We start from the raw sequence: 17004 nt of genomic DNA on the forward strand, positions 1-17004 counted from the left end.
GTCCAGCCCAGCCCCCCAACCCAGGGGGGAACCAAGGCCCGGTCCAGTCCTGCCTCCCAACCCAGGGGGGCGCCATGGCCCGGTCCAGCCCAGCCCCCCATCCCAGGGGGGCGCCACGACCCAGTCCAGCCCAGCCCCCCATCCCAGGGGGGCGCCACGACCCGGTCCAGCCCACCCCCCAGCCCAGGGGGGAACCAAGGCCTGGTCCAGCCCTGCCCCCCATCCCAGGGGATGCCATGGCCCGGTCCAGCCCAGCCCCCCAGCCCAGAGCAGCGCCATGGCCCAGCCCGGCCCAGCCCCCCATCCACCTCCCCCCTGCCCAGAGGCCACGGGGAAGGGCTCACGGGTTGTTGCTGGGGTTTTGCTTCCACTGGTTGAAGAAGGCGGCCGCCAGCTGCGTGCACTCAGGGACGCCTTGGGTACAGGCCGTGCTGATGGCGTTGATCTCGTTGTACCTGAGTGGGGAGAGGAGCCGTGTCAGCGGCTGGACCCGGCGAAGGGGCCCTAGGAGCCAGGCCCGGCGGGCAGGGAGACCAGGCAGAATGACCGTGACAGAGGCAGGCGCCCACCGGCCCATCACCAGCCGGGCCCAGGAGGTGTCTCTCCCGCTGCCCCATCTGCCAGGCGCAGCACGGGCTGGGTGGGGGTCGCCTCGCTCTGAGGCTGCGAGCAGTGGGCACTACCGGGGACAGTGCTGCCTGGGGCCTGGTCTACACTAGGACTTTAATTCGGATTTAGCTGCCTTAATCCGAATTAACCCTTCACCCGTCCACACTACAGAGCCAGTTAATTCGAATTAAAGGGCCCTTTAAATCGATTTCTGTACTCCACCTCGACGAACGGAGTAGAGCCTAAATCGATTTTGTTAATTCGGATTAGGGTTAGTGTGGACGCACACCACCGAATTACTGTGTTTAAGTTAATGGTGTAGTGTGGCCGCACACCACCGAATTAATGTGGTTTAAAACCGAATTAAGGTTCTTAGTGTGGCCGCGCACAATCGAATTTATACAACCTGTTTCCTAAATTCGAATTATCTAAATTCGGATTAATCCTGTAGTGTAGACATACCCTGGGTGCCTCTGCCTCCTGCCCAGCGGGTGCCACTGCCCAGCTCAGCCATCCCGCCAGTGGGGAGGGGAACGCCCGGCCTCTCGGGGTCCGCGGGGGCAGAGGAAGAGCGAGAGGAGAGGCAGGGTCTGGAGGGTGCCTGGGACTGGGCACAGAGTGGCATGTGCCCGTAACACAGGGCCACCCAACCGGCCCCAGCGTGCCCGCACTCTGGGAGCCGTGCCCAGCGCCTCCCTTGGCTGAGGGGTGGGGCAGGAAAGGGGGGACCCAGAGCCCTCCCCTTGGAAAAGAGGCAGCAGCAGTCACGGGAGGAGCCAGTTCTGCAGGCCCCAGGGGCGCCGGGGGCGCAGGGCCTGCCCTGTGGCTGGCCGGAGGACGTGCCGCGCTGGGACTCACTGCTCCATCAAGCCGTCCGGGAGCCTGGTCCAGTTGGAGGTGATGTTTCCGAAGTACTGGAACAAGGGGGTCACCTGCTTCCGGATGTATTTCTGGGGGAGGACGGGCAGGGTGAGCGCCGCTTGCCAGAAGGATCAGGAGCTCTGAGCCTTCCCCCCGTCACGCCGCGATCACCCAGCGCGCCTACGACTCCTGCCGCCTCCTTTCCCCCACCCCATGCCCTTCCCCGGGCAGCTCCGACCCTCTGGGGCCCGCCTCTCCGGCTCGCTGGGGCGATTTGCAGAGCCCACCCTATGCCCTGCGTTTGTGCCAGGCCCACGGCTGAACTGACCCCGCACAGGCGGGGACGGCAGAGTGGCCATCCGAGTGCCATCCAGCCATGCTGCCCGCAATCCACCTGGCCTGGGGCAGGCGGGGGCTCACCTGCGGCAGGCGGGGGCTCACCTGCATGGGGCCGTACACCTCGCTGCGGTCAAACATCAGGCGGAAGTAGCCCAGGTTGTCGAGGGCGGCGCTCCAGGGCAGGTACTCCCGCTCCTTGCCCAGGTAGGTGGTAGTATTCAGAGCCAGCGTGATGTTGATGTGTTTGGCCCTAAACAGCCAATTGCAAAGCTCACGTCCTCCTGCCACGCCACCAGACGTGGCCTCTGCGCCCTCCCTGCCTGGCAATGGCCCCGTCTCCTCCCATCCCCCCCGGCAATGGACCCCCCCCTCCCCCCCTCCCCCCCCCCTCCCATCCCCCTGGCAATGGACTCCCCCCATCCCCGCCTGGCCACCCCCTCCTATCCCCCCCCGGCAATGGACCCCACCCCCTTCTATCCCCCCTGCCCCGGCAATGGACCCCTCCGCATCCCCTGTTGCTAATACCCCACAGACTGAGCCCTGCCTGCCAGCCAGCAGCGTGGCCAGTCCATCCCAAAGACCCTCCGCGGGGCCTGCTCTGTTACCCCCCCCACACCTGCCCCCTGGATGTTTGCTGCCCCACCCACAGGGGCCAGCCTGGCCGGGCGATGGGGACGTGCAGCCCAGCTCCCCACACAAGCCCCCAGCTGGACTCTCCTCGCACCCTCTGGCACCAGGGTGCCAGGCAGGACAGAGCCCAGCGCAGGCTGGCTGTGTACCTGGGGTAGGCGCAGAGCCGGGCCCGCAACGCCTCAGGCATTCAGCAGCCCAGTCGCCTGCCCGTGGGCCTGCTGGGATCTCAGCACCCAGCTCTGCCGGCCCCTCAGCCCCCACTGCGGCACCTACTCCTGCACCGTCCAGCGCTGAGCTGCCAGCGAGACGCAGCGGGAGATTCCTAGCTGCCCAGCCCAGAGAGGGGGAACCGGAGGGTGTGGGGGCCTCCCTCTCGCTGCCTGCGGGGACAGACGTCTCCCCGACCTGCCAGCCTTGCTCAGGCACCGTGGGGAGAGGACTCCGCTGTGGGGTTGGAGGAGGAGGCCAGAGGCTGGTTGTCACCCCGTGGCGGCCCGGGTGACTCACCTGGCCAGGTTAAAGGCATCGTCAATGATCTGGGCTCGGTTTATCACCGGGATGGCCTGGAAAAGAGCAAAGACGATTACGTGGGGGGCAGGAGCAGACTGTGGGGGGGAGAAGAGCCATGGAATGGGCGACTCAGCTTGGGCTGGCTCTGGGGTCCCTGACCCAGCTTGGGGCCCGGCCGCCCCACAGCAGGGGCCTGGTCCCCTGGGCTGAGAGTGCTGGTGCGGGGGCAGAGGCTGGGCTTTCGGGTACCTCATGACTGGTGCCCAGCTCGGTCAGCAGCTTGTTCCAGTTGTCCTGGTCGTAGTTCACCCGGAAATACCCCGTCACGTTGATGTTGAGCAGGAGCCAGTTGGAGGCACCAGTCACCACAAACAATTGGTTGGTGGCTGAGAAAGGAAAAGGAAGCACATTAGTGGGGTCCCTCCCTTCAAGTCTACAGCAGAGAGTCCCTGAGCCTAGAACCCCCCACTGAGCTCCTCCACGGGCCTCCCCCTAGAAGCCCCCCCGCCAAGCCCCTCTGGGGGCCTCCCCCTAGAACCCCCCACCGAGCCCCTCTGGGGGCATCCCCCTAACCCCCCCCACCGACCCCCTCCGAGGCCCACCCCCTAGAACCCCCCACTGAGCCCCTCCGGGGGCTGCTCCCCTACAAAGACTCTCCCCCTGCTGACCTGCCTGGGCTGAAGAGGGGGATGTGACACCCCCAGTAACCGCACTGAAATCTCCCTGGGGCACTGACCATGGCACTGGCATGGCAAACCTGGCAACTGCTAGCCTGTCGCCCGCTAGCAGCATATCCTGCTCCTGCAGTAGCACCGGTGCCTGGGACACGCCCAGGGACCAGCACGTACCTGAGGTCTCGGTGAGCCAGTACATCTGTTCTGCCCCATCCTGCTGCTTCATCCAAGTGACAGGGACTATCCAGGTGTAGCTGCAGACGGACAGACAGACACTGGGGTCTTCTCCTGCCCTTCCTTACTCTGCTGGTTCTGCCCCCGGCAGAGTCCCAGCCCCCCAGTGCGAGGGATCCCCCGCTCCCAGCGATCGGTGCGAGCTCACCCGTATCACACCCTCACCCCTCAAAGGGGCGACGCCCCATGGGGAGGGCCCTGCAAAGAGCACAGAGGAACGGGGCTGGCCTCGGGGCTCTCGGAGGCAGAAGGCCCATGGGGCTCCAGGGGACCCAGCACCACAAGGTCTCTACCTGGGGGTGCCGCAGTGCAGCCCTGGCCACGATCCCGCAGAGGCCCCCTCCGAGAGGCACCGCCGTGGGGCTCTGTGGTGGCAGGGGAGGGGCTCATGCCCCACTGCGCTTAGGACAGCCGACCTCTCCAGCGTGGGACCTCGGGGGGCAGCAAGGGCCGCTTGATCACTCACTTGAACGCCGAGGGCCGCTCGACAGTGGATTCGGTGTCCAGTAAGAAGTGTCTCTGGCTAATGGAGCCATTTTTCGTGTTCACAGTCACCATGGGGAAGCCCATCTGCAGTGTCCAGCGATCCATGATGCCTTTGATGGTGGTGGGGAGCTGAATTTTGTCTTCATCCACCACCTGTGCAGGGGGCGGTAAGGGGCTATTGGCTGCTGTTCTCTGCAGATCGGCTCCCGCAGAGGCTAGGCCAGGGAGTCCCGGCTCCGTCCCCACCCCCTGCCCTTCTACAGGGCACCTTTGGGGGCAGAGAGAAGTGCCCAGAGCTGGGTGTTTGGGAGGTTGGGTCGAACCCCCACAGCTGCTGCACGTGCTGTGACATGGACGCTCCCCCCTCACCGCCTGTCTAGAGCTCTGGCAGAGTCACCGGCGGCGTCACGCCAGCCTCCCCCAGCGACGAGGACGCCGTTCACCAGCTCTTGAAAGAACAGTATCTTACGGTCGTCCCGGCTGGGCTCAGCAGGGTTCCCAGGCGCTACTCACATGAGCCGGGTGCAAGAGCTGGCAGGATCAGGCGCTCTCTGGGGCAGGGGCCATGCCATCCTCCGTGTTTGTGCAGCACGGACAAGGCAAGACAAGCACCCATCAGGCCCCTGCCAGGGAACGGCACCGATTCCTCTCCTGTGCCCAGCGGAGCCATGCGCCGAGCCCGCCCATGTGCCTGCTGGGCCCAGGCACGCAGCCAGCACTGTGCCCTGTGTGGGAGCGTGTCGTGCAAATGGAGCCTATGTGCCAAAGGGGCAGAGGGACGGTGGCTGCGGGACCTGAATTTCAGTTTCATCACGGCTGGGTGGGCCCCAGCCCCTCTGTCCCTGACAGTAACAGGCTTCTTACACTAAGTGCCATGCAACAGAAACCCAGCCCAGCCCTGGTCATGCTCCTCCAGCTGGTGGGAGGAGCTTCGTACCTTTTGCAAATGAGTCCACAGATCGTCGTAGACCGTGTTTCCGTAGCTGAAGGCGTGGAGGTAGGACTGTGAAAACACAGGGAAAGGGAAGAAGGAACTCAAATGCGAAATTGCAGAATTACTAACTGTCATCTGTAACCTAACATTTAAATCAGGTTCTGTACCAAATGACTGGAGAATAGCTAATGTGATGCCAATTTTTAAAAAGGGCTCCAGAGGTGATCCCGGCAGTTACAGGCAGTGAGCCAGACTTCAGTATCAGGCAAACCGGTTGAAACTATTAGTAAAGAACAAGATTGTCAGACACAGACATGAACATCATTTGCTGGGCAATAGTCAACATGGTTTTTGTAAAGGGAAATCATACCTCACCAATCTACTAGAATTCTTTGAGGGGGTCAACAAGCATGTGGACAAGGGGGATCCAGTGGATATAGTGTACTTAGACTTTCAGAAAGCCCTTGACAAGGTCCCTCACCAAAAGCTCTTAAGCAAAGTAAGCTGTCATGGGATAAGAGAGAAGGTTCTCTCATGGACTGGTAACTGGTTAATAGATAGGAAACAAAGGGTAGAAATAAATGGTCAGTTTTCAGAATGGAGAGAGGTAAATAGGGTGTCCCCCAGGGGTCTGTACTGGGCCCAGTCCTATTCAACATATCCATAAATGATCTGGAAAAAGGGGTAAACAGTGAGGTGGCAAAATTTGCAGATGATACAAAACTACTCAAGATAGTTAAGTCCCAGGCAGACTGTGAAGAGCTACCAAAGGATCTCACAAAACTGGGTGACTGGGCAACAAAATGGCAGATGAAATTCAATGTTGATAAATACAAAGTAATGCACATTGGAAAGCATAATCCCAACTATACATATAAAATGATGGGGTCATAATTAGCTGTTACCACTCAAGAAAGAGAACTTGGAGTCATTGTGGATAGTTCTCTGAAAACATCCGCTCAATGTGCAGCAGCAGTCAAAAAAGCGAACAGAAGGTTGGGAATCATTAGGAAAGGGATAGATAATAAGACAGAAAAGATCATACTGCCTCTATATAAATCCATGGTACGCCCACACCTTGAATACTGTGTGCAGATGTGGTCGCCCCATCTCAAAAAAGATATATTGGAATTGGAAAAGGTACAGAAAAGGGCAACAAAAATGATTAGGGGTATAGAACAGCTTCCGTATGAGGAGAGATTAATAAGACTGGGACTTTTCAGCTTGGAAAAGAGACGACTGAGGGGGGATATGATAGAGGTCTATAAAATCATGACTGGTGTGGAGAAAGTAAATAAGGACGTGTTATTTACTCCTCGTAACACAAGAACTAGGGGCCACCAAATGAAATTAACAGGCAGCAGGTTTAAAACAAACAAAAAGAAGTATTTCTTCACACAACGCAGAGTCAACCTGTGGAACTCCTTGCCAGAGGATGTTGTGAAGGCCAAGACTATAACAGGGTTCAAAAAAGAACTAGATAAATTCATGGAGGATAGGTCCATCAATGGCTATTAGCCAGGTTGGGCAGGGATGGTGTCCCTAGCCTCTGTTTGCCAGCAGCTGGGAATGGGCGACAGGGGATGGATCACTTGATGATTCCCTATTCTGTTCATTCCCGCTGGGGCACCTGGCATTGGCCACTGTCGGTAGACAGGATACTGGGCTACATGGACCTTTGGTCTGACCCAGTCTGGCTGTTCTGATGTTCTTATTCGCTCGGGATGAGATGGGGATCCCAGAGCCAGGTCTCAGCAGAGGAGCCGCCTCCCCAAGAGTACATCCTGCTCCCCCGCTGCCAGGCGAAGGCAGAGGGATTGCACTGAGCAAAGCCCCAGACTTTCTGGGCACGGCTCTCAAAGGCAGAGGCCAATGCTCCCAGCAGCAGAGCCCTCCCTGCTGCTCGCCCACACTCTTCCCCTGCAGGGTGTTTGGGTGGGCGTGGGCACCGCAGGGCCATGCCGCCGGGCGCTGCACTGAGACCATGGGAGCGAGTGTGCAGGCTGGGCCCTTCCCCAGGCACGGCCACCATGGGCATGACGGCTGCCATGCTGGCCAACGCTCCATTGGACCAGGGACCTCCAAGCCAAAGCTTGACTGAACTGCCAGTCTTTGTAGCCAGGGACTGCCCCGGCCCTGCAGCCTGTGCACTGGCACAGAGCGGGCATGTAACTCACGCTGAGCAGGGCGTTGCATGTGCGAAGTGGGCACTCCCCCAGCACCATCCATTGCCCTCAGGCAGTACCCACTCCTCTGCCCCTCCAGCACTGCCTCCTGCAGACTGGCCGCGGGTCTGGTGAGCGCTGCCAGAGTGTGGGGAGGCTTGGCAGGTTCCCCCTAAGGCAGAGCGCCCTCCCAAGGGAGCCCAGGCCGACGCCGATCTCGGAGCAGGGGCCATGCAGGACGCGTCCGGCCGAGCCCTCTGCTTGGCACGCAGCCCCGCCAGGGCCTCACCTGCAGCCCCTTCTTGAAGCTGTCCTCGGTGAGGAACTCCGAGAGCATCCGCAGCACCGACGCCCCCTGCAGGGAGATCAGAGAGAGGCGCTGAGCGAGGGTCCGAGCAGCTTCCCAGGAGGGGCTGCTCCCAACCCCAGGCAGTCCCCGGGGGGGTCCCTCACCTTGCTGTAGGCGATGGCGTCGAAGACCTCGCTGATCTGCGCCGGTGTGTTGATCTCGCTCTCCAGGAAGGAGAGCGGGTGCGAGGAGGCCAGCGCGTCGACCTTCATCACGCGGTACATCTCACTCTGCACTATCAGGTCTTTCTGCAAAGGCACAAAGTTACAGCCTGCCCGGGGCGGTGCCGGCGCTCAGCACCCAGCCGCCGACCAGCCCTCCGTGGGCGTGTGGGGACTGCCACCAGCCCGGACACGGTGCCGTCTCTTCCCTTCCCGCCCCCAGCCTAGAGCTCCGCGTTCTCACCCACCTGCAGGATGGGGACTGCTTCCTCCCCACCCAGCAGCACCAGGAGCTGGGGGTGGGTCCTGCCCCGGCAAGCAGCGCTCGCTCACTGCTGCCGGCAGCTCCACACTGCCCCTCTGGAGGGACGACAGAGACCCCTTGGCCTCCATCCCCCGGTCCCAGCGCCAGGAAAGGCTGCAGCCAACCGGAGAGCAGGGCCCCCTCCCCAGGAGCACGCAACTCCTTCCTGCAAGGCCGCAGGTGACCCTGCTTGGGCCGAAGCCTGCCACCGTGGCGATCCAGTTCCCACGCGCCTCCTGCCGCTGCAGCCCGCTGGGTAGCACCCCCTGCTGGGGCTACTCACGATGTGCCAGGAAGGCTCAGCTGAGTCCGCCCCCAGGTACTCTACGTAGGAGGCAAAGCCCTCGTTCAGCCACAGGTCGTTCCACCAGCGCAGGGTCACCAGGTTCCCGAACCACTGCGGAGAGAGTGAGACGGGGAGGGTCAGCCAGGGAGCCCCCATGCCCAGGGAGCCCCGGGACAGAGCCCCCCTGACACACAAAGCCAGGGAACCCCCCCACCCAGGGAGCCCCATGACAGAGCCCCCGCCCCTCCACACACAGCCAGGGAGCCCCGATCCTAGGGAACCCCAAGCTACAGCCCCCCCAACACACAAAGCTAGGGAGCCCCCATGCCCAGGGAGCCCCAGGACAGAGCCCCCCCCGACACACAGCCAGGGAAACCCCAAGCCCAGGGAGCCCCGGGACAGAGTCATCCCCCGCCCAACACACACAGCCAGGGAGCCCCGATCCCAGGGAACCCCGGACTAGTGTCAGCCCTTCAGTCTCTCTACACCCAGCTGAGGGCAGAAGGGAGGCAGAGGGGGATATACTGGGTACCTGGTGGGCAAGCTCATGAGCGATCACCGTCACCACCCTCTCCTTGTTGCCAACGGAGGAGAAGAGAGGGTCGTAGAGCAGCGAGTTCTCCCGGTACGTCACCAGTCCCCAGTTCTCCATGGCACCTGCGTTGAAGTCTGGAAGGGCAACCTGGTCTGGGAGAGGGACAGGCCTCGTTAGCAGAGTTGCACCCCCACCCCCGGGAGAGCATGAAAACCCCCACCTCCGTGGGACAGCCCAGAACCCCCCGACCCCATGGGACAGCCCAGAACCCCCCGACCCCATGGGAGAGCACAGAACCCCCTGATCCCCATGGGAGAGCACGGTACCCCACCCGCCCCCATGGGAGAGCACGGAACCCCCCCAACCCCCATGGGAGACCACAGGCCCCCCTGTGGTGCTGGCCCACCGGGGCCAGTTCATGCCAAGGTCCCCATGCCTCACTGAACATGGACAAATAACATAGCTGGAATCGGTCTGGCTCAGCCGGGCGTTAGTACGGTTACAACAGGTAGGAGAGTGATAAGGATGTGCTCAGTGTTCAGTGAATGCTGGTGAGTGGCTGCAGCTCACTCCGAGCAGCTGGCTCCCGTGTTGTCAGGGAATAGCTGAGCGGGTGCATTGTGAGCCCCTGTGACTGTGTAGATCACCAGACAGGAGAGACTAACCAGTGGGAAGGGCTGACTCCCAACAGCAGGTGTCGCATCCTGCCCAGCAGGGACGGGCCGTTGACACCAGGACTGTTGTGGGACGATAAAGAGGACAACAGCCGTGTGTTGTTCTGCCCTCCCCCCGCCCGCTGTGAAGACGAGTCATGCAAGTGGATTCCTCCCATTAGCGAACTGCCCAGTCCAGGGCACGTGGCAGGAGGGGTTAAAAAACCGTAACAAGAAGGAACTGGATCTCTGTGCTGCTTGGACTCTGGGGGCAAAGTTTCTAGCCATAAGCAAGGGAGCCCCAGCTACTTAGCCAGGGTTAGCCCTAAAGGACAAATACAGCTGGTGGATTGTAGAAGCTTCTATTACTTTTTGAATTTAAGATTGTAACTCATTGGTGTATCTATGTTTACTTGCTTTCACCTTGAAAATAACTCTCTGGTTTCTTTTTCCTATTAATATGTCGGTGTGGAGTTTATTATTGAACTGGCTACAAGTGCTGTCTTTGGTGTGAGATCTGAGGTGCAACTGCCCTGGGGTAAGTGACTGGTCCTTTGGGACTGGGAGTAGCCTGAACATTGCTGGGATCCTTGGCGTAAGGCTCACCTGGGTGGTGAGGCGGATCGGAGCACACACGGGAACTGTCCGTGGCTCCATGTTCAGGCTGTCACAGTGCCGGAGGGGTTTACACTCGATAACTGGCTGGTGCAATCTAGGTAGAGAACTCCCCGCCCGTCTGGGGTTAGTGCCCCGGTTCTACCAGCCTGCCCTGAGGTTGGTACCCACGCTCTTGAGTCCCTGCAGACAGCTTGACAGGATTCACATACCAGAAGTCGATTAAGCTCATAGATTAGAACCCCAGTGCTGTTAAAATTTAAACTCAACAGTGAGCGTTGTAAAGGTTAAAGAACTGACACCATGAGTGAGCCACAGGCTCTGCTGGCTTGTGAGAAAAGCCCCTGGCCAGCCAAGTCTGCAGAGGGGCATGTCCGATCCAAAGAAAGCCCCAGTTCCAGAGCTGAGAGCTTTGCTCCTGATCCGGTGCCCAGGGGAGGAGAAGACCCACATGCCACAGAGGAAACCTCAGCTTGGAACTGGCCCGATTGCAGCACCTTGGAGCCCAGGGAGACAGCGACCCCCAGAGACTGCTGGCGGAACTGCGGATCAGAGACCGAGCAGCCCAGACAGCGGAGGAGAAAGCCACCAAAGACACATGGAACAAACAGCAGCAATTAACCCAAATGAAGAAGCTGAGCAGACGGCGCACAGGAGGCTGATAGAAGCTCGTCCTCGTCCAGGGAGTGCCCTCGCCATGACACAAGGGAGGGGGAGCAAGCCTGCCCAACTGATACCCAGACAGATGCATAAAAGGGTTCCTGTCGGCCTTGGGAGACTATGTGGGATGCGCAATATCCCAGCGGAGAAGCAGCCGCCTCTCCTCTGAACCAAAGGAACAAGGGAAGCCAGACAAGTCTTTCATGAGATGGAGGAGGGTGAGGTACGTGTACCAGGAATGTAAAGCGAACGTATTGAAAAGGTGTAAGATTTCCCCTGAGCCCCATCGATTGAAGTGGAGAAACCTCAGAGTGTTTGACAATGTCAGTCGTGTGGAATATGCAGATTACGTGTAATTTTATGAGAAAATGGACAATGAGGGAGGGGCTGAAGGTGATTATGGAAAATCTTTGATCGGATGGCCCCAGGGCAATTGTTTAGGGTAGTTACAGACAAGGTAAAGAATCACAGAATCGTAGAATATCAGGGTTGGAAGGGACCTCAGGAGGTCATCTAGTCCAACCTCCTGCTCAAAGCAGGACCAATCCCCAACTAAATCATCCCAGCCAGGACTTTGTCAAGCCTGACCTTAAAAACCTCTAAGGAAGGCGATTCCACCACCTCCCTAGGTAACCCATTCCAGTGCTTCACCACCCTCCTAGTGAAACAGTTTTTCCTAATATCCAACCTAAACCTCCCCCACTGCAACCTGAGACCATTGCTCCTTGTTCTGTCATCTGGTACCACTGAGAACAGTCTAGATCCATCCTCTTTGGAACCCCCCTTCAGGTAGTTGAAAGCAGCTATCAAATCCCCCCTCATTCTTCTCTTCTGCAGACTAAGCAATCCCAGTTCCCTCAGCCTCTCCTCATAAGTCATGTGCTCCAGACCCCTAATCATTTTTGTTGCCCTCCACTGGACTCTTTCCAATTTTTCCACATCCTCCTTGTAGTGTGGGGCCCAAAACAGGACACAGTACTCCAGATGAGGCCTCACCAATGTCGAATAAAGGGGAACGATCACGTCCCTCTATCTTCTGGCAATGCCCCTACTTATACAGCCCAAAATGCCATTAGCCTTCTTGGCAACAAGAGCACACTATCGACTCATATCCAGCTTCTCATCACTGTGACTCCTAGGTCCTTTTCTGCAGAACTGCTGCCTAGCCACTCGGTCCCTAGTCTGTAGCAGTGCATGGGATTCTTCCGTCCTAAGTGCAGGACTCTGCACTTGTCCTTGTTGAACCTCATCAGGTTTCTTTTGGCCCAATCCTCTGTTTTGTCTAGGTCCCTCTGTATCCTGTCCCTACCCTCCAGTGTATCTACCACTCCTCCCAGTTTAGGGTCATCTGCAAAGGTGATCATCTGGGACCAAAACCAGCCACGGTTTTAGAGGCTGCAGAAATAGTCGATGAATATGTTGAATCAAGGGCCCATGGAGGGAGGGGGGGAAATCCCAGGGGAAGGGAAATCCCCATCACCCAGTTTAAGAGGGGACTGGAAATAAACCTAACCCCAACTTTGATAAAACCCCAAGGCAGCCCAGGGTTTAGAGCGCGGCGCAAAGGGGAAGGCAGGCAGGCAGGCTGACATCCCTGTGGGCCTCCCGGCCATCTAAAACCAACCAGCCCAAAACAAGGTAACCCCCTGATCCACGCCCCACCTGCCGCAGTGAACACCACTCCCAGTGCCCCAGCGGTGAGCCACAGGGAATCCTGGTGAACTGTATTAGGACTGAGCCTGGGGAGGGTGGTGCAGCATTTATTAAAATGCCAGAGTGAATGGCCTACGCTGCCCACGCCGTGTCCCAGGTCACTTTGGTCAAGGAAAGCTGAGCAAGGGAGGAAGACAGGCCTCCTGGTAAAAATGTACGTGAACCAGCTTTGGCTGAGTCCCCCGGAACTGCACCTCTGGCCAAGCTCCACTGCAGTGCGAGGGCTGTAAGGGAGATCGTGTTGTGGGCATTCGGATCTGCTCCCCGCTGAGGCTTGACGAGGTCAGGAGCCTCTAGCCATGCCCAGGCAGACTAATATTGTAACTCACGCCAGGAAGAGCACAGCTCTGCCTCGCCTGGCTTGTCTGTGAACAGCAGGGAGGGCTGCGGGGGGGGGACGCCCTCAGCCCTTTGTCAGCCGGGAGTACGGGGTGTGCCAGCTTTGTACAAAGGCTGCCTGGGGAGGTATCGTTTGAAAACTCCCCATTTCCTGGTCAAATACGGGAAGATGCCACTGTCTGCTGTTACTACACAGCACACCTTACCCAGAGCGGCTGTGCCACTGCAGCCACTCCGCTGGGACAAAATACGCCCACCCCCAACGAGGGCCGGTAGCTCCGTTGATGGGAGCGCGGCTTCCACCCACCCAGCGCTGTCCGCACCGGCGCTTTTCCTCGGTAAAACTTTTGTCGTTCATGGGGGTGTTTTTAAGCGACAAAAGTTTAACGATGAAAGTGCAGTGTAGACACGCCTAACACATGTTCCAAGGCTGGGGAGGAGCCAGACCAGTTCCTCAGAGACAAAGGGCCAGGTGATGCCTCAGCCAGCTGTAAACAAGGCCAATGGGCCCTTACCTGCTACCTGGCCATTCCTTGGCAGGAAAGGGGGCAGGGGCGAAAAACCTACATCTTAGCAAAGATACAGCCTGGGGTTCCCATCCACATAGCCTGCCTGTTGCTCGTTCCCGGCTGGAAATGCTTCTCAGAGGGGGGAAAGGACTACAAAAAACAGGGGCAGACAACACAGTGTGCCCCCCCCCCCCGCTCTCTCTCTGCCCAATGAGTCACTGCACCGGAAGGGACAAAGGAAGCCGCCATTTCGCTGGGGAAGGGCTCCTGGCCTAAGCAGTTTGGCCAGCAAGACTGTTGAGAGCATGTGGTGAGAAAACCTTGGCGTTGAATTTCCCCTAGTTTGCTGAGTTAGTCCTTAGCTGCGCTTTATCTTCAGTTTTCTTGTAACTAGTTCTGACCTGTATGGTTCATTACTTGTATTCACTTAAAATCGCCCTCTCTGTAGATAATAAACTGGTTTTATTGTTTGAACTGATCCAGTGTGTTTGAACTGAAGTGTTTGGCAAACTGCATTTGGGATAACAGGATTTGTAGGTTTGCCAATTTGGGTTGGACGGATTCCTGGAAATTTCATCACATGACCTAATCTTGAATTAAAGATTCGTCTTTAATTCCTGGAAGCTCCAGAACAAGTCTGGGGTTTGGCAGCCTGAGGATTTGTACATTGTCCTTTCTATTAATAAACGACAGACTTCGTATAGCTTGTACTTTCCAGGAGAGGGCTGGGCAGTCCAGCACACACATCTCTGGGGGGAAATCCAGGGTCACCCTGCGGTACAAACCCAGCTGGTAAGAGCCAAGGGGTGGCTGGCTGCAGCAGGCACACAGTCCATGTGGGGAGTGACTTGCATGCTGGAGGCTGTTTGTGAGCGGCCCAGGATTGCAGGCTAGAGCAGCAAAGCGGTAGACAGGGCACCCCAGCTTAGAGAGCAGGGGCAGCACAGCCTGGGTATGGCACAGAGGGGTTTGGAGACACCACTGCTTTGCTCTGAACTTCAGGGAGACCCCAAAGGCCATTATGGGGGCTCAACAGGCTGCTCCTTCCCTGGCCAAGGAGAGGAATGCGGCTCACAGTCACACCCCAGCCAGGGAAGGAAAGGGTCACTTTTTCCTAGGAGGTGGTTATTGTCCAGGGAGGCTCCCACAAGGGAAAAGAGGAGCCCTGGGGAGGTTTGCAAACAGGTATCTGTACCTATAAGCACAGGGCAGAGGTGCTTCAGGTGGGTCACGACTGTCCCTTTGCCGAACACTCAGGAGTGCAGAGAGCCTGTGAGAGGCCCGGACAGAATTGCTATTGGCCTCACATGTGTGAGACAGTAAAAAATGCCTGTAAGAGTCGTGTCTTACGTCAGACGCGTCAGAGGTTAAAGGGACCCTGCGCGGCACCTTTGCAGCCATTGCCCATCATTAAGGAGGTGTTGCCAGAGTGTCTGCAGACATTGTGGGACCCCTACCCAGCCCTTCCAGGAATGGGAAGACACATCTACTGGCTGTGGTGGATTCTGCCCCCAGGCACCCGGAAGCCACAGCTTCGTCTATCGCAGAAGCTGAAACTGTGGCTACTGCCCTAATCCCCATTTTAGCAGGGGATTTTCCCAGGGAAATCTTGTCACGCCATGGTGCACATTTCATGTCTGTAGTTTTCAGAAAGTGATGGGAGCTGTGTGGAGTGAGACACGTAAAGGCTGCCCCTCCTCCCCCCCATCATCCAGAGACAGATGGGCTGGTAGAAAGATTCAGTGGGACATTGATGTCTATGCTGAGGATGTGTGTTACCCAGCAGGAGAATGACTGGGATGTGTTGCTCCCTTATTTGTCATTCACATACAGGAGTGCACCCCAGGAATCTACAGGGCTTGCCCTCTTTGATCTTCTTTATGGGAGACAAACGAGGGAACCCCTAGATTTGATTCGAGGCTCTTATGGCCAGCCCTACGAACCAAGCAGCAGGGCCAATCTTTGATCAGTCTGGCCAGCTATCACCGGAGGTTTGCAAAGGGGATTTGTGGCCCCCATAACAGACCTTACCACAAAGGGGCAGCCAGCCTGGCTGCTATGGACCAGGCAGGGCCGGCGCCAGGCACCAGCCTGGCAAGCAGGTGCTTGGGGCGGCCGCTCCGGAGAGGGGCGGCACGTCCAGCTATTCGGCGGTAATTCGGCGGACGGTCCCTCACTCCCGCTCGGAGCGAAGGACCTCCCGCCGGATTGCGGCCGCAGGTGGTGTTGTCGTTTTTTTTTTTTTGGGCTGCTTGTGGCGGCCAAAACCCTGGAGCCGGCCCTGGGACCAGGCCTGGGAGAAAGGCATAAAGAGGCTTTGTCTAAAGAGCCAGTTTTGCCAGCCCTGATTTCAATTGTGCCCTGACGTCGAACACGGAGCTAGGCACATGCTAATGCAGGCTGGGGCCGGGGACAAGGGGCCCCCATCATCTTCCTGGGTAAATAACTGACCCCATTGAACAGGACTGTGCTGGCAGTGAGAGGAAATCCTGGGCCATTGTTTGGCTATTCAACAACTTAAGCCTTATCTGTTTAAGAGAAGATTTAAGCCTGGTTTTAACAGGCCGCACCCTGCTAATATAGGTGCAGCGGGCCAAAGGGACCAATTCCAGACGATGACGCTGGAGTCTAGCTCTTCAGGAGTAGGAGCTGGAAATAATCCTGATGCCTTGTAAAGAAAAGGGGGGCCCTGAGGCTTATTCGGGAGTGCCAGAGACACCCCTTCCGACCCCATCTGGGCATTGGGAGAGTGATGCTGGCAGCCACGGTGCCCATGTCTCAGCCGCACGCTGACAGGTGCGAGCTGGGATCCGTCTGGCTCAGCTGGGGGGTTTGTAAAACAGGCATTAGAACGATGAGAATGTGTTTAGGGTTTAGACCTTCTGGAATGCTTGTGAGTGGCTGCAGCACCGATTGCACTTACAACCTCTGCCCCATCCTGCACGGGGCTATCTGAGCGTTTGCATCCTGAGCTCCTGTGACCGTACAAATGACCAGTCAGGAGAGAGACATTAACTAGAGCAAAGGGCTGACCCCCCCCGCCAGCAGGGGTCACATCCTCCCCAGCAGGGACGGGCCATTGACACCAGAGGAGAGTGGCACATTAAAGAGGACAAAAGACTGTTGGTTACTGTCCCTCTTATCCCCCCATGAAAACGAGTCCTGCAAGTGGATTCCTCCCGTCAGCTGAGTTCACAGCTCAGAGCACGAGAGAGAGAAGGGGAATAGAAACCCCCAACAAGAAGGAACTGGATCTCTGTGCTGCTTGGACTCTGGGGGGCAAGGTTTATAAGGCATAAGCAAGGGATCCCCAGCTGCTTAGCCAGGGTTAGCCCTAAAGGACAAATACAGCTGGTGGATTATAGAAGCTTCTATTACCTTTTGAAACTTAAGATTGTAACTCATTGGTGTATCTATGTTTACTTGCTTTCACCT

The 17004-nt window shown here is 58.0% G+C and overlaps 1 protein-coding gene across 1 annotated transcript in view; it reads right to left on the bottom strand.

Moving 5' to 3' along the window:
* Positions 1-17004, bottom strand: part of ANPEP (alanyl aminopeptidase, membrane) — a 32009-nt gene that overhangs the window by 4016 nt on the left and 10989 nt on the right. Inside the window, exons 3-14 of the mRNA XM_029910778.1 lie at positions 9078-9249; positions 8543-8656; positions 7899-8042; positions 7735-7800; positions 5284-5349; positions 4327-4499; positions 3801-3880; positions 3202-3338; positions 2950-3005; positions 1912-2059; positions 1468-1559; positions 345-455 (exon numbers count right to left, since the gene is read on the bottom strand). Coding sequence (XP_029766638.1) covers positions 345-455; positions 1468-1559; positions 1912-2059; positions 2950-3005; positions 3202-3338; positions 3801-3880; positions 4327-4499; positions 5284-5349; positions 7735-7800; positions 7899-8042; positions 8543-8656; positions 9078-9249 — 1359 coding nt within the window. The remainder of the gene's footprint in view (positions 1-344; positions 456-1467; positions 1560-1911; positions 2060-2949; positions 3006-3201; positions 3339-3800; positions 3881-4326; positions 4500-5283; positions 5350-7734; positions 7801-7898; positions 8043-8542; positions 8657-9077; positions 9250-17004) is intronic.

Source organism: Terrapene carolina, unplaced genomic scaffold (genome assembly GCF_002925995.2).
Source record: "Terrapene carolina triunguis isolate 2854851 unplaced genomic scaffold, T_m_triunguis-2.0 Scaffold67, whole genome shotgun sequence".
Lineage (NCBI taxonomy): Eukaryota > Metazoa > Chordata > Testudines > Emydidae > Terrapene > Terrapene triunguis.